This window comes from Octopus bimaculoides, chromosome 3, assembly GCF_046866305.1.
Source record: "Octopus bimaculoides isolate indiv1 chromosome 3, ASM4686630v1, whole genome shotgun sequence".
In the NCBI taxonomy this organism is placed as follows: Eukaryota; Metazoa; Mollusca; class Cephalopoda; order Octopoda; family Octopodidae; genus Octopus; species Octopus bimaculoides.
In genome coordinates, this window is record NC_142930.1 from 615161 (window position 1) to 637900 (window position 22740).

At 38.2% G+C, this 22740-nt stretch overlaps 1 protein-coding gene across 2 annotated transcripts in view; it reads left to right on the top strand.

Annotated features, from left to right (window-relative positions):
• Positions 1-22740, top strand: part of LOC106874672 (alpha-parvin-like) — a 109195-nt gene that overhangs the window by 12375 nt on the left and 74080 nt on the right. The window contains exons 6-12 of one of the 2 annotated variants that reach the window (XM_014922472.3): positions 463-578; positions 1049-1107; positions 4849-4866; positions 8704-8729; positions 10275-10336; positions 12318-12386; positions 12574-12675. In XM_014922472.3, the coding sequence (XP_014777958.1) occupies positions 463-578; positions 1049-1107; positions 4849-4866; positions 8704-8729; positions 10275-10336; positions 12318-12386; positions 12574-12675 (452 nt within the window). The remainder of the gene's footprint in view (positions 1-462; positions 579-1048; positions 1108-4848; positions 4867-8703; positions 8730-10274; positions 10337-12317; positions 12387-12573; positions 12676-22740) is intronic. The other variant, XM_014922481.3, reaches the window with a different exon arrangement.

Genomic DNA, 22740 nt, shown 5'->3' on the forward strand with positions numbered 1-22740 from the left:
TTCTGACACTTTAACAACTCTGCCATGTTTTAATAATACTACTTTCTAGATTGTTCTATTGAACTCTAGTTTGTGAGAGGAATTCCTGTTTCGTTTACTCTATTGGAGTAGGTTAGACATTTTTCCCTACCTTCTTTTAGCTGTCCATAATCGACAGACTCCTCTCAGTCTTACTTCACTGTTGAGGGATTCACATTGAGACAAGAATCCAACAGTGGAAACATTTCAAACACTTTAGAAAAGTTCTTGAACTTTCAAACTCCTTTAATCCTTGTTACCATAGAAAAGATGCCCTGTACATTAAGTGGTTGACATTAGAAAGGGTATCCAGTGGTAGAAACATTGCCAAAACAGATATTGGAACCCAATGCCGACAAGTAACAACATAAAATGATTGGTCATTACTGAAATTGACTTTTGTGAGTTGACTCTATTAAAATGTGTTGTGTCACTTCATTGTAGGTATCCACTCTAAGAATCTGGCTGCTATTCTTCATCTGCTTGTTGCATTGGCTCGATTCTTTCATGCTCCCATCCGTCTTCCTGATAATGTTGCTGTCACAGTTTTAGTGGTTCAAGTGAGTTCAGAACATTTTCTTTCTTGTCATTATTAATTTTTTCTGCAGCACATGTTGGTCATGGGGGTTGGCTTCCTAACCATGTAGGTTCAGGTTCAGTTCCATTGTGTGGCACCTTGGATAAGTGACTTTTACTATAACCCCAAGCTGACCAAAGTCTTATGAGCGAATAGTTTCTATCTATATAGGGAGTGCCCCACTCTCACCAGCCCCCCAAAAAACACATTACATTTTGACAAATGTTTCAACAACAAACCAATGCTGTTCACTGGTCCAAACCATTATGGTAAGTTAAAAGAAAGAAAACAGTAAGACACCTACTACATGAAGACCTCGTTAGCCGCTGCCTAACTTTACTAGCACCACACCAGTGGCTGTGTAGAATACGGGAGTTTTTCTCTGCTGTGTCCTGTTTCATTGCTTATCAGTCATTCAGTGTTTGATTCTTTTCTATTCTTTTCCATTTCTAGAAATGTGGAAAGGCGCTGAATACCAGGAAAGTGAAAGTTGAAATTACGAGTTCCCATGAGTAAGTTTGTGTTATAAGTCTGTCTCTTTTGAGCAATATTTGATAACATAGAGTTTATATACTCCTAGTTAGTATTAGCCACATGCTGTCTCTATGCTAGACTGTAAAGTCATGAATTCATTGAGAAAAAACAAGCAAATCAAATATGAATTGTCAAACTAATTATTGTCCTCTGTTTAATTTCATTTTGAACGATTGTTAGTTTATTTGAATGCTTCTGCCATACTTTGACTTCACCAAACATTTTTCAGGAAGATTTATTAAAGATTTTCTTTTTCAGCAATTCATGTTTTTTCAATATAAATTCTGTAGATCGTGAGGAATACTTTTCTAGTTAATCAATCAGTATTTGTTTGGTTTTGTATTATTTTCTGATAAAAAGTTTGAATTGGGTTGGGTTGAAGCAACAAGAAGCAGTGTTAGACATTCTTTGCTTTTTCTTAGAATCCTGACATTAATAACTACAATGAGGTTTTTTTCCCAATATTGAACACTTAATTGCAGACTCAAATTTTTTGGAGAATAGTTGTTCTGTTGTTTACCATGATAATATCTTATTACTTTATTTTCCACATGAAGGTCCTACGTTTGGGATGCTAACTGTGAGGCTCATGTATTAAGAGTGCTGACAGAAGTGACATGAAATGGCTTCAACTGGGATTGAAACCTGACTGTAACTTGAATATCTAGGACCTTATCTCCTAGTCTTTGCCACTCTCAGCTTATCTAAGCCAAATAGGAAGAAAACAGCATTTACAGAAAAATGAATTAAAATCTTAGATTCATTCTTCTGACAATATGTATCTTTTATGATTTACTTGTTTCAATCTTTAGACTGTGGCCATGCTGGGGCACCACTTTTAAGTCTGCTACTTATTCTATCGGATTCTTTTTGCTGAATTGCTAAGTTATGTGGAAGTAAACACACCATCACCAGTTGTCAAGCAATGGTGGTGGGACATATATACACAATGGGCGTCTTTCAGTTTCCATCTACCAGATTCATTCACTAAGCTTTGATCAGTCCGAGGCTATAGTAAAAGACACTTGCCCAAGATGCCATGCTGTGCGACTGAACCCAGAACCATGTGGTTGGGAAGCAAGCTTCTTACCACACAGCCATGCCTTATTTGTTGGTTCCTATGTTTATGAGCTTGTTTGTTCCTCAAATGTCTGTATAAAACATGTTCAGTTATTGTTGGTGGTTTGTATTTAAAGATTATGGGTTTTCTAATCGGTAGAATTATCCGTGCTTGTATCCGCAGTAACCTTTCTATTCTTGGTCAACAGTTTTCTAGAATCTGTAATGAGATTCTTCTTCTTCTTCAGAATCAGTCTTTGTCTAGAACAGATCTCCCCAACACTATGCAAGTGTACTTTCATGTTTACAAGGACCTGTGATCCTTAAAGATCATGGGGTTGCAGGGGATTGTAAATGGGTCCACTCGCTCTCTCTCTCTGGGAACCATGCAAACATGGAAAAATGGATGTTAAAGTAATGGTAATAAACGAAGGATATACAGTATATACTAAGAAGAAAATGAAATGGCCAACATTTATATGGAACCGTTGAAAGACATAGCTGTGGAGAATGTAGCAGTCAGGTTGAAATACTCTCCTTTAATGCCTGGAAGAGATCTGAATTCAACAAGATTACATATATACCATGCACAATTTCTTAGAGTTCCAAATGGAAAAGGGAAGTCACACTGAACAGTAGTTTGCTACATTATTGAGAAATAAAACAGCCACAGTGGGTCTGAGAGAAACTATGAATCCTACCATCTTCACAGTATTTAGCAAGAAATGATTAAATGCCTAAAATATTTTACATGGCTTCAGGAGAATGCAATCAGTCAAATTCATCTTGGATTTCACTGCTATGTGGCTCTCATTATTGAAGTAGTTTAAACATCTCAAAATTAGACAAATAATCCTCCTTTGTGACTGTGAGAGTCCTTCAGAACTGTCTATTGAACTGTCCTTCAAAAATATGGGTTTTGAGTTCTAATCCAGCATAACTTTGTGTTTTACTTCTAGTCATTGGGACATGAAAAAATATAATCACATATTGAATGTGTTCTGGAATAAATATACTTCAGGTGGAATTTCATAATTTTGTTTTTTAAACTATCTGTGTATGAGATCATTTCATCTCAAAAAGTATGGAAAAAAAAAAAAAGAAGAATCCTACGTCTGACGTTTTCACGAATCTCTGCTGGGACAGTGTTTGCCCTGCTCTGATATATATTTGTGTTAACACAATTTGTTTATGAAGAGATTTTCTCTTCAGACAGAAAACCATGTTGTCTTTCAGTGGTGGCATTTTTAATTTTATGTTCTTTCAGTTGCATATACCTATTTCTTATTTGAGCTGTAGAATATCTAAAAAGATTAAAATAAATCAATGAATGATTTTTTTTTCCCCCACGAATGATAAATTCGACGACAGTTCAACTGTAAAGCGGTCAGTCATCAAATTTTAAGTTTAGATATTAATTTTTGTTTTAAGTAAAAAGGAAAGAAAAAAAATGTTCAAGGGAAGCAACTTATAAAATAATTACTGTGCTGGGTTATGCCCCTTGTACATTTCTTTCTCTCCTTCAATGAGATGGTCATTATTTGCCGACAGAAATATTATTTCGAGAAATTCAAATCATGTCCTCGCTATATCCTGACAGATACAACTATTAATTAATTACGAAGTCATTACACATCGTTTTTCAGATATTCTGAAGTGTAATGGGAGGTATACTGTTTTTCCTTTTCCATTCCCCTCTTTTTTTTTTTTTTTTTTACAAACTTACAATTTTCGCCACGTGGAAGACTAGAAAAGGTGCTCACACCCAGATTGTGTATTTATCACTTTATGCGCCAAGAAATGGGATCGATCTGACGGTCGCTTCTAGTTTTTTTTGGGGGGTTTTTTTCATCATAGAAATAACATCCATCTTCTATCCCCTCCCCCCAAATCTCTGCCCTTGTGGCAAAATTTGACATTGTGCAAAAGTGAGGAAGGGAGTGAGCATCCTCCATTATACAAGCAGTGTACTTTGTTTCTAATCATCTTTGAAACGAGAAGCGCATCCAGCCATAGAAAATCTGCCTCAGTAAGCTCAATCTGACCCATACAAGCATGAAGAAATAGACATTAAATGTTGGTATTTTCTCAGATTAACCATTTTTATAATTGAGTGGTAAATTTAATGCATTGCTTGGTTTAGCCATGACTCCTGGTCCCTGGATGCCTTTAATGATGTTACTCTGTTACAAGAAATCATACCAGGTTTTTGGTCTGGAAATAATTTTCTCCCATTAGTCTTTGAGGCACTGAAAAAGTTCATGAACATTGCTCCCCCCTCCTCTTCTGAGTGGACTATAAATAAAAAAAAGAATGACTTTTTGTTTTTTATCATATTTCCATATTTGTTTGAATTTTAATTTGAAAATATTCCATTCATTCAGATATTCATTTATGTAAACATCTCAGTTTTATTAATTACAAATTTATTAAAACATTTAATTGTTTGTTTTTTGGGGGTTTTTTCTCACCTAAAACTGAAACATTAGAAAGAATTCATAAAATCTTGACTTGAAATTCTTGTTTCTGGAGCCACATATTATGTGAAGGCAACATGATAATTAAAAACAATTGATTTAATTAATTACATAATAATTTATTTTCTTCCATTTTGATGCTATATTAAATACAAAATACCCCTGTATTAAATACAATTTCAGAGAACAACTAGATGATGGGTAAGAACATTTCTTTGATTGCACCATCTCTTACCTATTGAAGTAACTGGTGGACTTTCCTCATCTTTTGATCAACTCTCTTGCTCCAAAGTTCAACTGGACTTTTTAACAATTTTCACCAATAACTCATCACCCCCACCCCCCACCAATCACTACTTCTCATCTGTTTCCATTTTTAACTGGATTTATTGCAAAATGTCAACCTAACTCTCTTATAAGCTGTGTCATTTGTTATAGTTGAATGTGTTAAAAGAACTACTGTCTTATAGATTGGCCCATGGTGAACATCTCTCTCCATCAGAGTAGCTGCTTCATTGGGTGTGGGTTAAAACCAGTCGAAATTGATTCATTAGGAAGAACATCTATTTCTGAAATAAAAAGAGTTTACCAGGGAGCTGTCTGTCTGTGTGTGTGTGAATGTGAATAAATATGTATGTATGTACATACGTACATACACACACACACACACACACACACGTGGCAGATGTGCAAGTACATTAAACACGAGGAATGTAGAAAAAACCCCGACTCCCTCAAATGTCAGGGGGAATTCTTAGAAGTAGCAGACAATTTCTGTTACTTAGGTGGCCAAGTTAGCGAGGAAGGTTGTTCTGAAAGTGTAGCTGCTAGAATAAGAAGAATAGGCTGGACAAAGTTCAGAGAGTTACTTACCTCTGATAGTAATGAAGGGTCTATTCCTCAAAGTGAAAAGGCAGATTGTACGATGCCTGTGCACAGACAGCTATGCTACATGGCAATGAAACATGGGCTGTGATTGCTGAGGATATGCAAAGGCTTGAAAGAAATGAAGTTAGTATGCTCCACTGGATGGGTAATGTCAGTTTGTGTATACGACAGAGTGTAAGTGATTTGAGAGAAAAACTGGGTCTACAAGACATCAGATGTAGCATGCATGAAGACAGTTGCATCAAGAGGTGCCGATCTCTAATTGTAGAGGGAACATGTGGAAGGAGTAGATTCAGGAAGAGGTGGGACAAAGTGATGAGAAAGGATCTACAGATGCTGGGACTCGCAGAGAGGGTGACAAGGGACCGAGATTCCTGGTGGTTTGCTGTGCTTGAGAAGACCCATCAAGCTAAGTAAAAAGCATGGCTATCTTTGTATACAAGCTTGTCCCCCTGCATCTCTCTCCCACTGAACATTCTTAATCTTGCAGGCCTGCAGGTAAAAAGCACCCCTACCGGTGCCACATAACCACACCCATGCCAGTGCTGCGTAAAAGCACCCAGTACCCTCTGTAAAGTGGTTGGTGTTAGGAAGGGCATCCAGCTGTAGAAACCATACCAAGACTGACCTGGAGCCTGGGCAGCTCTTGACAATGGTATAAATAAATAAGAATGATTGTTGGACACCCAGTTCTAAGTTAATTAAAACAGTTATATTTAATAATAAGATATTTCACTCTAAAATATAATCATTATTCTCTCTCTCTCTCTCTCTCTCTCTCTCTCTCTCTCTATCTCTCTCACCAATCTCCCTCACCCCTTCTCTCTCTCTCACTCACTAATCTCTCCCAGTCTCCCCTCTCTCATATATGTCTTTCCTCATATTTCCATCATCCTCTTACTCCTACTATAAACATCTTATGAAAGGGAAATGCATGTCAGCCCATTCAGAAGACAACATATTACTAGTATTATTATTATTATTAATAGTAGTAGTAGTATCATTGTAGCATTGTATCATTCCTTTCATGGAACCTCGAGCACAGATTGGAAGGTGAATTCTATTTTATTCATTTCTTTCATTATGTAAAACTTATTATTATTTTTGATGTTTGCACCAATGACCAAGTCAAACAAACAATTGGCAACAACTAAAGTGTAACTGTCTGTCGAGACCTCCCCTGTCTGTGTGTGGTCACTTCTTAAAAGTCTTCTATTAAAATGCATATTTCTTGCTTTCAGAACATCAAATATTAAATATTCATTGCCATTGTTGATTTAGTTTATCTCTAATGTATTCTCCTAATCTTTTTAAGTAAAGAATTTAAGAATGTTAACAAAAAAAAAAAATAGAAGAAATGAAAATGTATCTGCGTTTGAATGCGTGTGTGTGTGTGTGTGTGTGTGTGTGTGTGTGTACTTATGTACATCATTTGTGTATTTGATGTAAGTGTAATGTGTGTGTGTGTGTGTGTACTTATGTACATCATTTGTGTATTTGATGTAAGGGTAATGTGTGTGTGTGTGTCGGTTGAGTCAATGTGTTGCTACTTCAAAGTTTCACCTGTGTTTCATGGACAAAATCTTAATCTCTACTATGATATTCAGTTCTCTTTCTTCCAGCAGACAACACTTAGAGGTGTGTGTGTGTGTGTATCTCTCCCTGTATTTCCCTAAGTCTAGCCCCATTAGAAAAATCTTTAACCTCCAATCTATAAGATTTTCCTACTCCCACCACCACTAATATTGCTGGGATAACCCAACGTCTTAACAAAAAGACTTAGAAACCTACAATTAACTAACCTTTAGCATAATAACATATCTCACCCTAACCCCCATACCCATAAACCTCTTTACAAACACTGACCCTCATACCCACTATTCTAAGTCTATTACTGTCACCTGTACTGTAAACCTACCTCATAACCAAAATATACCTAAATACAGAAATAAAGAACAACAGTGATCCTTAGACCTGAAAGTTGCCATAAACTACATCCCACTGATGTCTCCCTCAATTCCCTAAATAAATACCATTTCTAATGCCGCTACAGATAATGAACATAACAGCAATAACAATCACCCCCCCCCCCCCCCCATGATCCTATGCAGTGGCACATGCCCAACTTCCTGTCCCTTAGATAATCATTGTCTTACTAAAAACATTGTTTACAAATGCATGGTATCAGCTGCCAATTCTAACTATAAATTTGTGTATGTATATATATATATATATATATATATATATATAATATTATTAGGGACAAAATCAAAAATTACAGGTAAAAAATTGGTTATTTTCCCTAAAACTATATATATATATATATATATATATATATATATATCAGCTCATGCAGTACTTCTTTATCTCAGTTAATCCACAAACTTCAGCATGTATCAATTCCTTATAATCTGAAGTGGTTCATAGTCACCCATGCTGAACTGTGTATAACAACTAGTGTGATCTCTGCATCACCAAAGTCTTCTCCATTATGCAATCCACTGGTTGCTTGAATGAATGGAATAGCATAATTTTTACTTGTTGCCACAGCACATTCTCAAAGCACAAATAACAACAATCCCCCCCCCCCCCCCCCCATGTCATTCCCTAACTCTCTCCCCCTGCCCCCAATTGATATTCTTCTGCATATATTTCTACTACAACTTTACATTTTCTGAACTTTTTGTTTTTATATTTCCCACCTGTTCTCTTTATCCTTTATGAATTTTCATAACTTTCCTATCTCCATCCACATCCCATTTGCACATGAAAATATACAAGTGCCCATGCACACATACATATCTGCAGATGCACAACATATACACACATGCATGCTAATATGCACTTGTATAATTTTAGATTTTGGCTCCTACTACTACTATCTTCTACTTCTCTCTCCTTCCCCAGATTTTAAAATTAATCTCTTACCAACTATGAAAGTTATGTTCATGTTATGTCGAATCTCTGACCGAAAATGCATTAGAGTTACCAAAGAGTTTTAGATTTAATATACCTCACTATGGTAATGTAGTGTATGTATGTTTAGATACTGTAATCGTTTTTTTTTTTAATCTTTTTTTTTTTTTTAATCTTTTTTTTTTTTTTAATCTTTTTTTTTTTTTTAATCTTTTTTTTTTCTTCTTTCTGCAGGGATATGGGAGCCAGAATTGGCCATGGTAAGTACCTAAGATTGTCTTTTAGTTGTCTGATAAACTGTGGCACTAGGTGAGTATTTCTTCAAATATTGACATTGTATAGATGTGACCTCTGGCCCACTGGCCAGGGCTTGGGGTTCTTGATCATTAGGTCACAGGATCAATTGTTGGATCAAGTGCTGCTGTGTGGTCGTAAGCAAAGCACTTCATTTCATGTGACTCCATTCTACTCAGCTGGAATTAGTACCAGTGGCAGTTGGGGGTTAAGACTATGACAAGTTGGTATCTTGTTCTACAACAGGGCTCTTGTATGCTCAGTTATTTAACCCTTAAGTTACCATATTTCTTTTGAAATTCACTTCCTTTGTTTCAATTAATTTTGAAAAATAATGAATTTGGGCAAATAACTTTGTTGTTATTAGATTGGTGTATGGAACATTAATTAACATGAAATTTCTGATGGATAGTTTTTAGATAATTTTAAGTCAGGATTTGTGTCCGAGAACCAAAGGTAGTCTCAAGTAGGTTGGGATCAAAAGGCTTAAACACTTCAGAACCGAAGATAATCTCTGGCCAAATGAGTTCTGTGAGCTTCAGATAGACTTGACATTTTTTTTTTTATATAGATACATATTAATATTTTAATGTAAATTATTAACTTATTAATGTCTATCCATATTGTTTTCAATTTTACAAATTAGAAAATAATTTATAACTGTAACTTATTTTATGATCAATGTAACAAGGAGATTTATTTTTCCATGGGTCATGCTGGCATGGGCCAGCCAACCCATGCCAGCATGAACAACGGATGTTAAATGGTGGTGATGATGATGATGATGATGATGATCTTACTGAAGTGAAGGTGTCCTAGTAGTTAGGGTGTTGCACTCACAAAGCCTAATGTCATTGATTCAATTCCTGGACCAAGCAACACCTTTGTGTCCTCAATCATTTTGCATCGCTCCTGTCTACTCAAGCTGTAATAATGAGCACCAACCTATTACTGGTACAGCTCTCTCTCTCTCTGGATGTGCACCTCAACACTATTTTGATACATTTTATATTTCCTATTATGTTAATGTTATACCATTATTTAAATGATGTTTATTTCATTAAAATAATATTCAAGTATATTTTTTTAGTATTATTTATTATGCATCATCATCACCGTCACTCATTACCACCACCAGCACCACCATCATTATATGTGCTGTCATGATAATATTCAATCCATAGTACATCCCAGATTTAGATTGACTATTTTGTTGTTGTTTGGTTTGGATTTCAAAGGATCTGGTGTCAGAGGGGAGAAGAACCTTCTTACATAAACCTTCATCACACACACACACACACATAAAGGTCAGCTCTAGATGATAAAGTAACAAAAAAAGCTTCTTTCCCTTTTTTTCCAAATAAACAAATATTGTCCAGGGTATCCATTTCTAGAGTTCATCATGTGATAAGTATTCTCTCATTTGTTTGCATTATTATTTTCTTTTTTCTATTTTCTAATAAAGAATCAATCTTCAAAATCGTCCTTGGACTGTTTCTTTTATTTTGTAGTCCGTGATGCTTTTGATACTCTTTTGGATCACGCCCCTGAGAAGTTGAATCTTGTCAAAAAGGTAAATAAAAGTTAATGTTTTGTTATGTTTTGTTTATTAAGCTCTGTTGGCAACCAAAGATCTCTCACTCTGAGTGAAAGGAAGATTATATGAGGCATGTATACGAACAGCAATGCTACATGGTAGTGCGACATGGGCTCTGAATGCCGAAGGCTAGAGGAATGAAGCTGGTGTGATCTGTTGGGTGTGTAATGTCAATGTACATGTGTGACAGAGTGTTAGAGTATTGAGAGAAAAGTTGTGCAAGAAAGGAGACTGTAAAGTGGAGGGAGAAGAGGGAGACCGAGAAAGAGATGGGATGAAGTATTGAAGGCTGATCTCAAAATGCTGAGCCTTACAAAGGAGATAATGAAGGGTTGAGATATACTTGTACCTTGTGGTACTCAAAAAGACCCATCTCCCTCAGCAGAATTAATACTGGTGCAGGTGTCCTGTAAAAAGTACTCAGTTCACTCTGTGGAGTGGTTGGCTTTAGGAAGGTTGTCCAGCTGTAGAAACCATGCCAGGACAGACAATGGAGCCTGATGCCGCTCCAGCCCTTACCAGCACAGGTCAAACTGTCCAGCCCATACCAGCAAGACAGGTAGACATTAAATGATGATGATGGTTCTAATGTCAGAAAATTCGGTGAAATGAGGGACTAAGTTTTGGTGTTTGTGTTTAGATTGGTCATGTGGTAAGAAGAGTGCTTCCTAACCATATGGCCCAGGTTCAGTCCTATTGCATGGCACTCTAGGCAAGTGTTGTCTACTATAGCATGAACTGACCAAAGCCTTGTGAGTGGATATGGCAGACAGAAACCAAAAGAAGCCTATTGTATACATGTGAGTGTATGTCTGTGCGTCTGTGTTTGTGCCCCACAACCACTTAACTGGTGTTGGTATGTTTATGTCCCTGTAACTTAGCAGTTTGACAAAAGTAACCAATAGAATAAGTCCTGGGATTGATTTGGCTAAAATCCTTCAAGGTTTATGCCCCAGCATTGGCACAGTCTAATGATTGAAACAAAACAGATAAAAGGTGTGTGTGTGTGTGTGCCTCTCTCCTTGTCTTGATGTCACACATTTGTAAATGAGTGTCACTATCATATAAGCGGTGTCCTTCGTTTCCAGTAATCCATGAAAAACATGTTTGATCATGGGGTGGGGGGAATATTGCCTTACTTAGAAACAGGTGAGGGTTTGTGACAGGAAGGGCATCCAGTTTTAAAAATCTGTAAGGATTGGACGAGGACAGCTGTGTGTAGAAGTGCCGTGTTCTAATGGTGGAGAGAACCTGTGGAAAAGGTGGACCTAGGAAGACATGGGACAAAGTGATGAAGCATGATCTTCGAATGTTGGGCCTCACAGAGGCAATGACAAGTGACTGAGACCTTTGGTAATATGCTGTGCGTGAGAAGACCCATCAAGCCAAGTGAGATTGTAGTCGTGGCTGATGCCAGTGTTGTGTAACTGGCACATAAAAAGCACTTTTCGGACATTGGGCAAATATGCTGTGCTTGAGAAGACCTGTTAAGCCAAGTGAAATTGTAATTGTGCCACTGGCACCCATGCCAGTGGCACATAAGAAGCATCGTTCGAACATTGGGCCTCGTGGAGGCAGTGACAGATGATTGAAACCTTTGGCAATATACCATGCTTGAGAAAAGCTGTCAGGCCAAGTGGGATTGTAGTCCTGGCTGATGCCTGTGTCACCTAACTGGCACGTAAAAAGCACCCCCTACACTCTTAGAGTGGTTGGTGTTAGGAAGAGCATCCAAATCAGATTGGAACCTGGTGTAGCTCCTCCGCTTTGCCAGTTCTCGGTCAAATCATCCAACCCATACCAGCATGGAAAATGGGCATTAAATGATGATGATGATGATGAATATTGCTGAAGTTAATTTTCGATGTTTTTTTAACATAGCTTACAATGTGTTAGAATTTTCATCCGATTGCTTCTCAATATAATTCTGTGATGTAATTTTTGTTTTTTTATGCAGACTCTGATCTCTTTTGTCAACAAACATCTGATAAAGGTCAATCTAGAAGTCACAGATCTGGAAAAACAGGTAAAAATGAAATCTGCTTTAAAATGATCTAAATTAAAACCTGTCATCAAAATCCCTGTTAATTTATGTTAATTTATGTTCCCCAACACCAGCATAACAACAACAACAACAACAATTATTTCAATCACTTCTATATTTTCAAAATTAATGGAATAAAGTTCATTAATTTTTTGTCTATTTTAAACAGTTTCATGATGGATTCTACCTTATTCTACTGATGGGACTCCTGGAAGGATATTTTGTATCTCTTGGTTCTATTCACCAAACTGCTACGACCTTTGAGGAAAAGGTAAGATATTCTGTATTTCTGATCGACCCCCCCCACCTCCCGTTTGAACCTGCATGACTGAACTCCCTCTTCTCTTGGACCCTCATCTCCTTTTATCACCACTCTGCCTGGATTACCATTGGAGATTTATACTTCTTGGATTCTACCATCATGGATCTTACTGTACACTGTTGATTATTTAATACTAGTTATGTCTGCATGTCATGTCAGAAACGGTTTTGGTCAGGTAGTGGGTCAGGGAACTAAACGACCATCTGTTTTCAAGTGCCTACCACTACTACTACAAAGTGGCTGTAAGTTCTTAAAAAACCAATTTATATCATTTCTAAGATTTGTATCTATGTAAGAAACGGTTTAGCTGTGTCGGGAAGAAGTTCCCTTTCCAACAGCAAGGTTTTGGGTTCAGTCCCACTGCTTCACACCTTGGGAAAATGTCTTCTGCTACAACCCTGGGCCAATCAAAGCTTGTGAATGGATGTAGTAGATGGAAACTGAAAGAAGCCCGTCAGAAGATAAGACACAAACGTATGAACGTTTGTGTCTTCTTATCTTCATATTGCATGATAGTTGTAAATGAGTGTCACCGTCATACAAGCAGTGTCATTCATTTCCAATATTCTGCAAAAACCTGTCTGGCCATGGGAAACTAAGACTTGGCTTGAAAACAGGTAAAGATTAGTGACAGGAAAGGCATCCAGCTGTAGAAAGATATGCCTCAATGAATTCTGTTTCGCTCAAGCAAGCTTGAGAAATGATGATACTGATAAACTTTTTCTCGCATTTTGGTACTAATTTATTAATTAGTGATAAATGTCCAAACTCTGAAATCCAGAAATGATTTAATATTTCTAAAGATTAAATGCATTTTAGTTTCTGGGATGTTATTTTAAAATTAAGATTTGGTGCATGACTTTTAAAAAAAATTATGTTCAACATAAGCAAAGAAAAAAAAAAGTTGTTGAAAATAAAATGGTTCCGTCAGATTTATTTCCCTTGCATCATCCACTGTTTAAAACGTTTATATCTGTGTTTTGGATGGAGGGATTGATGTATGATAATTGGAGTAAATATATGTTAAAAAAAAAAATCATTAATTGCGATATTATATCTCTTTTCCCCTCCACTCTGGCCTCAGATGGATAGATCTAATGATAATTATAATCCATCTCTCTCTCTCTCTCTCTTCCTCGCATATTTACGGACACACACACACACACACACATTCAGTGCATTGTATCCACCACCTCACTCATTTCCCACCTCTGACTCTGCCATCCACCCTTGCACACTTGTTTCCATTCACTTCTGCTCACTCCATGCATTGAACGTACATCCTGATACCCAACCTCTGTTATTTTTATCTCTTCCCTGCTCGCTCTTCCAAAATATGGCTAACCCTGTGGCCCCTCTACAACAAGAAGAAACTTGTTCTTCTCAGACCCCTTCTCTCCTCCTTTAAATCCTCTTTGCATAAACCCACCTCTATCAGGGTCTTGCAAGCTGCTTGCTGATGCTAAGAACATCTGGCCAGACATTGGAGTACAATGTACACCTTGGATCCCGTCAAACTGTCCAATCCATGCCAGCATGATCAAGTGTGTTTGATGACACACACACACACGCACACATCGTTGTTCAGTGTAGCAGCTTGTGACTACAATCCTTCTCTTCTTGTCAGAGTAGGTACAGGCATGGGCTGTGTGATGGAGGAAGGAACTTGATTCCCAACCACATGGTTCAGGGTTCAGTCCCACTGGTTGGTATCTTGGGCAAGTGTCTTCTACTACAACCTTGGGCTGTTCAAAGCCTTCTGAGTGGATTTGATGGACAAAAACTGCAAGAAGCCCACTATATCCGATCTGGCAGTTCCTGCAGCTGGATGACCTCCCTAACGTCAACCACTTCGAGAGTGTAGTGGGTGCTTTTACGTGCCACTGGCACAAGTGCCAGTAAGGCGATGCTGGTAACAATCACACTCAAATGGTGCTATTTACGTGCCACTGGCACGGAAGCCAGACAGCTGCTCTGGCAATGATCATGCTCGGACAGTGCTGTTAGTGCTCTACTGGCACAGGTGCCAGTCATTGAATTTGCTTCAATTACGATTTCGATTTCACTTGCCCCTACATGTCTTTGCAAGCAAAGTTTAGTATCCAATGAAGGAACGGTTGGCATGGGTGCCAGTCATCGAATTTGCTTCAATTACGATTTCGATTTCACTTGCCCCTACATGTCTTTGCAAGCAAAGTTTAGTATCCAATGAAGGAACGGTTGGCATGGGTGCCAGTCATCGAATTTGCTTCAATTCCGATTTCGATTTCACTTGCCCCTACATGTCTTTGCAAGCAAAGTTTAGTATCCAATGAAGGAACGGTTGGCATCGGTGCCAGTCATCGAATTTGCTTCAATTACGATTTCGATTTCACTTGCCCCTACATGTCTTTGCAAGCAAAGTTTAGTATCCAATGAAGGAACGGTTGGCATGGGTGCCAGTCATCGAATTTGCTTCAATTACGATTTCGATTTCACTTGCCCCTACATGTCTTTGCAAGCAAAGTTTAGTATCCAATGAAGGAACGGTTGGCATGGGTGCCAGTCATCGAATTTGCTTCAATTACGATTTCGATTTCACTTGCCCCTACATGTCTTTGCAAGCAAAGTTTAGTATCCAATGAAGGAACGGTTGGCATCGGTGCCAGTCATCGAATTTGCTTCAATTCCGATTTCGATTTCACTTGCCCCTACATGTCTTTGCAAGCAAAGTTTAGTATCCAATGAAGGAACGGTTGGCATGGGTGCCAGTCATCGAATTTGCTTCAATTACGATTTCGATTTCACTTGCCCCTACATGTCTTTGCAAGCAAAGTTTAGTATCCAATGAAGGAACGGTTGGCATGGGTGCCAGTCATCGAATTTGCTTCAATTCCGATTTCGATTTCACTTGCCCCTACATGTCTTTGCAAGCAAAGTTTAGTATCCAATGAAGGAACGGTTGGCATGGGTGCCAGTCATCGAATTTGCTTCAATTACGATTTCGATTTCACTTGCCCCTACATGTCTTTGCAAGCAAAGTTTAGTATCCAATGAAGGAACGGTTGGCATGGGTGCCAGTCATCGAATTTGCTTCAATTACGATTTCGATTTCACTTGCCCCTACATGTCTTTGCAAGCAAAGTTTAGTATCCAATGAAGGAACGGTTGGCATGGGTGCCAGTCATCGAATTTGCTTCAATTACGATTTCGATTTCACTTGCCCCTACATGTCTTTGCAAGCAAAGTTTAGTATCCAATGAAGGAACGGTTGGCATCGGTGCCAGTCATCGAATTTGCTTCAAATACGATTTCGATTTCACTTGCCCCTACATGTCTTTGCAAGCAAAGTTTAGTATCCAATGAAGGAACGGTTGGCATGGGTGCCAGTCATCGAATTTGCTTCAATTACGATTTCGATTTCACTTGCCCCTACATGTCTTTGCAAGCAAAGTTTAGTATCCAATGAAGGAACGGTTGGCATGGGTGCCAGTCATCGAATTTGCTTCAATTACGATTTCGATTTCACTTGCCCCTACATGTCTTTGCAAGCAAAGTTTAGTATCCAATGAAGGAACGGTTGGCATGGGTGCCAGTCATCGAATTTGCTTCAATTACGATTTTGATTTCACTTGCCCCTACATGTCTTTGCAAGCAAAGTTTAGTATCCAATGAAGGAACGGTTGGCATGGGTGCCAGTCATCGAATTTGCTTCAATTACGATTTCGATTTCACTTGCCCCTACATGTCTTTGCAAGCAAAGTTTAGTATCCAATGAAGGAACGGTTGGCATCGGTGCCAGTCATCGAATTTGCTTCAATTACGATTTCGATTTCACTTGCCCCTACATGTCTTTGCAAGCAAAGTTTAGTATCCAATGAAGGAACGGTTGGCATGGGTGCCAGTCATCGAATTTGCTTCAATTACGATTTTGATTTCACTTGCCCCTACATGTCTTTGCAAGCAAAGTTTAGTATCCAATGAAGGAACGGTTGGCATGGGTGCCAGTCATCGAATTTGCTTCAATTACGATTTCGATTTCACTTGCCCCTACATGTCTTTGCAAGCAAAGTTTAGTATCCAATGAAGGAACGGTTGGCATGGGTGCCAGTCATCGAATTTGCTTCAATTACGATTTCGATTTCACTTGCCCCTACATGTCTTTGCAAGCAAAGTTTAGTATCCAATGAAGGAACGGTTGGCATGGGTGCCAGTCATCGAATTTGCTTCAATTCCGATTTCGATTTCACTTGCCCCTACATGTCTTTGCAAGCAAAGTTTAGTATCCAATGAAGGAACGGTTGGCATGGGTGCCAGTCATCGAATTTGCTTCAATTACGATTTCGATTTCACTTGCCCCTACATGTCTTTGCAAGCAAAGTTTAGTATCCAATGAAGGAACGGTTGGCATGGGTGCCAGTCATCGAATTTGCTTCAATTACGATTTTGATTTCACTTGCCCCTACATGTCTTTGCAAGCAAAGTTTAGTATCCAATGAAGGAACGGTTGGCATGGGTGCCAGTCATCGAATTTGCTTCAATTACGATTTTGATTTCACTTGCCCCTACATGTCTTTGCAAGCAAAGTTTAGTATCCAATGAAGGAACGGTTGGCATGGGTGCCAGTCATCGAATTTGCTTCAATTACGATTTCGATTTCACTTGCCCCTACATGTCTTTGCAAGCAAAGTTTAGTATCCAATGAAGGAACGGTTGGCATGGGTGCCAGTCATCGAATTTGCTTCAATTACGATTTCGATTTCACTTGCCCCTACATGTCTTTGCAAGCAAAGTTTAGTATCCAATGAAGGAACGGTTGGCATCGGTGCCAGTCATCGAATTTGCTTCAATTTCGATTTCACTTGCCCCTACATGTCTTTGCAAGCAAAGTTTAGTATCCAATGAAGGAACGGTTGGCATGGGTGCCAGTCATCGAATTTGCTTCAATTACGATTTCGATTTCACTTGCCCCTACATGTCTTTGCAAGCAAAGTTTAGTATCCAATGAAGGAACGGTTGGCATGGGTGCCAGTCATCGAATTTGCTTCAATTACGATTTCGATTTCACTTGCCCCTACATGTCTTTGCAAGCAAAGTTTAGTATCCAATGAAGGAACGGTTGGCATGGGTGCCAGTCATCGAATTTGCTTCAATTACGATTTTGATTTCACTTGCCCCTACATGTCTTTGCAAGCAAAGTTTAGTATCCAATGAAGGAACGGTTGGCATGGGTGCCAGTCATCGAATTTGCTTCAATTACGATTTCGATTTCACTTGCCCCTACATGTCTTTGCAAGCAAAGTTTAGTATCCAATGAAGGAACGGTTGGCATGGGTGCCAGTCATCGAATTTGCTTCAATTACGATTTCGATTTCACTTGCCCCTACATGTCTTTGCAAGCAAAGTTTAGTATCCAATGAAGGAACGGTTGGCATGGGTGCCAGTCATCGAATTTGCTTCAATTACGATTTTGATTTCACTTGCCCCTACATGTCTTTGCAAGCAAAGTTTAGTATCCAATGAAGGAACGGTTGGCATCGGTGCCAGTCGCCGAATTTGGTTCGATATATGATGATGATATATATGAGAGAGAGAATGTGTGAGTGTGTGTGTGTGTGTGTGTGAGTGTGTGCCTCTTTGTTTTGATGGTTGTAAACAAGCATTACCATGAAATAAGCAATACTGTTTGTTTCCAGTCTTCCATGAAAAACATGCCTGGCATATTAATTACCTTGCTTGGAAACAGTTGAGGGTTGGTGACAGGAAGGGCATCTGGTTATAGAAAACCTGCCTCAGCCAATTCTGTCTGATCCATGCAAGCATGGAAACTTGGCCTTCAAATGAACATGATAATAACCATGAGTTGAAAGCAGTTATTTTTCAGTGCTTTGCTGACAAAAAGACCAGCAAAACAATTATATTTTGTCTTCTGATGGACAACACAAACTCAATAGACTGTTTCAGAGTTCAAACTCTTGACCTCCATGTGAATTCTCTCTCTCCCTCCATATTGTTCACCCCACCCCCGTATCTCGATGTATGATTCAAGGGTTTTATTGATGTTTTTGTGTTTTAATCCCTTCCTAGGTCAGCCTTAATCATAAGAAAACCTAAGTTTAATGATGTTCTGTAAATGAACGTGCTGTTTATTTTTATTGGTGTTTTTTGTTTGTTTGTTTCATATATGGTGTATCTAGGACTGCATTGTCCATTGCTTCTTTCCTATTTTTAAGACAGAAGAGTATGTATTGAGGCAGTTTTGGCTGCTGCTTCTAGTAGATGAAGTGATTGTGTAAGAAGTTTGTTTCATTGGCTCAATGCAAGAGAAACAGAGCACAGTGGGGATCTTCTGGCTCATCATTATCAGGAACCTCTCACACACACACACACACACACACACACACACACACACACACACACACACACACACACACACACACACACATCACAAATGATAATAAAATTAGATGCTTTCTCTGTTCAGCCTTATCACTGATTTAACATACTTTGCTGGAAACCTATATTTTCCTATCCTCTATTCTTAATACTGTATAACAGATACTATTTCTTTATCTTGTAAATGTGTGTGTGTGTAATGTATATATATATATACACACACACACACACACACACACACGTGTTTCATGTCTATTTCCCATACTAGCTTAGGTTGGATGATTTGATGGGCTCCAAAGAGCTGGAAGACTATTGCAATCTCCAGTGTCTACTTTGGCAGTGTTTTTAAGACTCGATGCCCTTCCTAATATCAACCACATTATTTATTGGATGCTTTTCGTTGTGGCACTGGCTCTAGTGAGGTTGCCATGTAAGTTGTAATACAAGGAAAAAGAGAAAGACTCACCTGAGTGGGTTGTTTGTGAAGAGGGCAGTGGCTTTATGCCAGGTGTTGAGAGGCTGAAGTATGATTGTGGGACAGGCACAGGTGTCTTCCTCTAGAAGAGATACATGGTTACCACACATTATATATGGGTGGGTGGAAATAGCTGGAAAGAAGATGATGTGATGAGGAGTCAGACATTACTCTCAAGGCCAAAACTGCATTTAAGAGAGAATACAATATCTATAATCATTATTCAACATCATGGGTCAGATGGAATATGTTGAGGCAGATTTTCCTGTCCCCAACCTGTTACCGAGCAAGGTAACATTCTCTCATCACCAGACATGTTCTTCCAATGAAGACTTGGAAATGAACAATATTGCTTGAATAATGGTGTTGCTCATTTACAACCATCACGTGATGTCAAAAGGGTACACACACACACACGCACACACATATGCAGGACAGGCTTCTCTCAGTTGTCTATTGTCACTTGTATGCTAAAGCTTCATTTTCTCAGTTTTCTACACAGAATCTGAATTTGTATTCCATTATTATTCCATTATCAGGAAATAAACTGCCAAACTGTTTCAGACATTAAATGAATGATTAACTTCTTCCAGCTCTACTCGTGTATAGAAAATAAGCAGCAGATATCCCGGCCTGTAATTTACATCCAATCTAGACAGAGAGAGAGAGGGAGAGAGCGTTTGTCTCTTGCTTCACCCATTAGGACTGGCCACTGTCTCTATGAAAGGCAGTGAGTTGGCAGGATCATTAACATGTTAGACAAAGTGCTTAATAGCAATTTTTCTGATGCTTTATGTTCTGAGTTCAAATCCTGCTGAAGTCAACTTTGCCTTTCATCCCTTCAGGGTTGATAAAGTACCAGTCAAATACTAGGGTTGCCCCCTTCCCTCAAAACTTGTTGGCCTTGAACTCTGGATTGGCATCTGTTCAGGGGAAACGTTATCATCTCGGTCACTCGGACACCATGGAAACCAGGTATGAGTTTTTAGGGCCAAGAGAAGAAAAACCCAAGAAAACAAGCTTTATGAAATATTGTGTCCTTTGGAAGATCTAATTATGTTATTAGTAATTTTATTGCTGTACAAAGAGTAAATGCAATGTCTCTGGTTATTTTATTGCTGTGCTAACAACAGATATAGTAAGTAATCTCCTTCTCTCATTATTATCTCTCCTGCCTCAGATTGAAGTAACTCATTAGACTAGACTGTGTCTGATTCTGTCTGAGAGGTCTTTTAGTTTTTCACAGCCTGTATGTAAGACACCCTCTCTTGTCAAGGTCAGACAGGTAGTAGCTATCTGTCTGCCTTCTGTTCCTCCTATCATCATCATCATTATTTGATGTAACCAACTAACCCCTTCCCTTAAAATTAGTGGCCTTTTGCCAAAATTTGCGACCTTATTTTTATTAACAGAAATATTATATTGAGGAACATTTTAATATGTAACTTGAAAAAGTATACAATTGTGTGTGTGTGTGTGTGTGTGTGTGTGTCTGTGTCTGTGTCTGTGTATGTCTTCTCTGGTTTTGATCGTTTCTCTTCTAAATAACTTCAATCAAATGATAAAAGTTGGAGAATGAATTAACCAAACCATTTGATGTTGTTCTCTCTCAGATATCTTTGATTGAGGCTGTTTAGAGCATGTCTTCAAAAAAAAATATTCAGGTTTTATATAGATTATTATTTCTTTATTCTTCTTCTTTTGTATATTTTTCTTGTTGTGCTTTTAAAAAACTACCAACTGCAGCAGCAGTGTGTCTAATGGCGTTTTGGCAGTCGGATTGCTTGCTGCTCAATCTTTGGCTCACCGCCAGACTGTTGTTGGCTTTTTTACACTTCTACCACATTCAATATTTACCTAGATTCACAAGTAGACAAGTGTGGTTTCTTAAAACATTTACTTGTCAGTTTTCAAGATTGTCACTACACACACACACACACACACACACACACGCATGCACACATAAACAAATATACACACAAATATACTCCGCACGCGCGCACACACACACACACACACATGGATATTGATACTGCTAGGAGTAGAGAACACATCTGCACAATATTTTTTTAAAAGTCTTATTATAGATTCGGTGTTAGCTCTCGATGGCTTAGATCTGCCTACTTCTTGCTATGAATCATTTCCATCCTTGAAACGTATCATTCATTTTATATATATATATATATATATATATATATATATATATATATATATATATATATAGCTACAAGTGTGATTGTGTGTACAAGAAGTTCAGTTCCCAACCACATGGTTCTGAGTTCAGTCCTACTGTGTGGCACCTTTAGCCAGTGTCTTCTATGACAGCCTTGGGATGAACACAACCTTGTGAGTAGATTTGCTAGACGGAAACTGAAAGAAACCCATTGTACATATGTGTGTCTTTGTGTTGACATCATGCAAGTATTATAAATGAAGGTCAAAGAATATTACTTTTCTTGGAAACAAGTGTGGTTTTGTGACTGGAAGAGCATTGAAAAATCTGCCTCGATGAATTCTATCTGATCCATGCAAGCATGGAAAAGGAAGAATGAAAATTATACACACACACGGTTTTACAGTTAAGTACAAAATCTATTGTCAATGTTACAAATAATGTTGAATTTACTGTTCTCACTTAGAAGTGACAAAGTCTCATTTTGAAATTATTAATCTCACTTTAATTCATGGAAGACCAACCTACCTGAGACTGTTCTTGGCTTTGTGAACAAATTTCCTGATTTAAAATTATCTCAATTAAAACCCTCCATCAAAATTGCGTACAAAGTTATTTTACTGAAGTTTTCATTATTTTCAAAAAATGAAACTCCGGCAGTGTATTTCAAGAGGAATAGGGTAATGAAAGAGTTAGAATGGTAAGGTCTGACTTCTAAGTGGAATTTTCTCACTTCTAGCAATAAACACAGGATTATTGCCTGTGTTCAGTCGTTGCCAGGAACACTTCTTAAGGAACATTGATCAACTTCTTAAGGAACATTGATCAACTTCTTAAGGAATATTGATCAACTTCTTAAAGCCCTTCAACATTAGAGAAATCACTTCATTCAAAACTGGTGCCAACCTAAGATGTGATGCTGCTTGGTTTAACATTATTATACTTGGTTTCTTAGTTAACCTTTTACAGAATCCTCTCTGTTGTAGGCGTT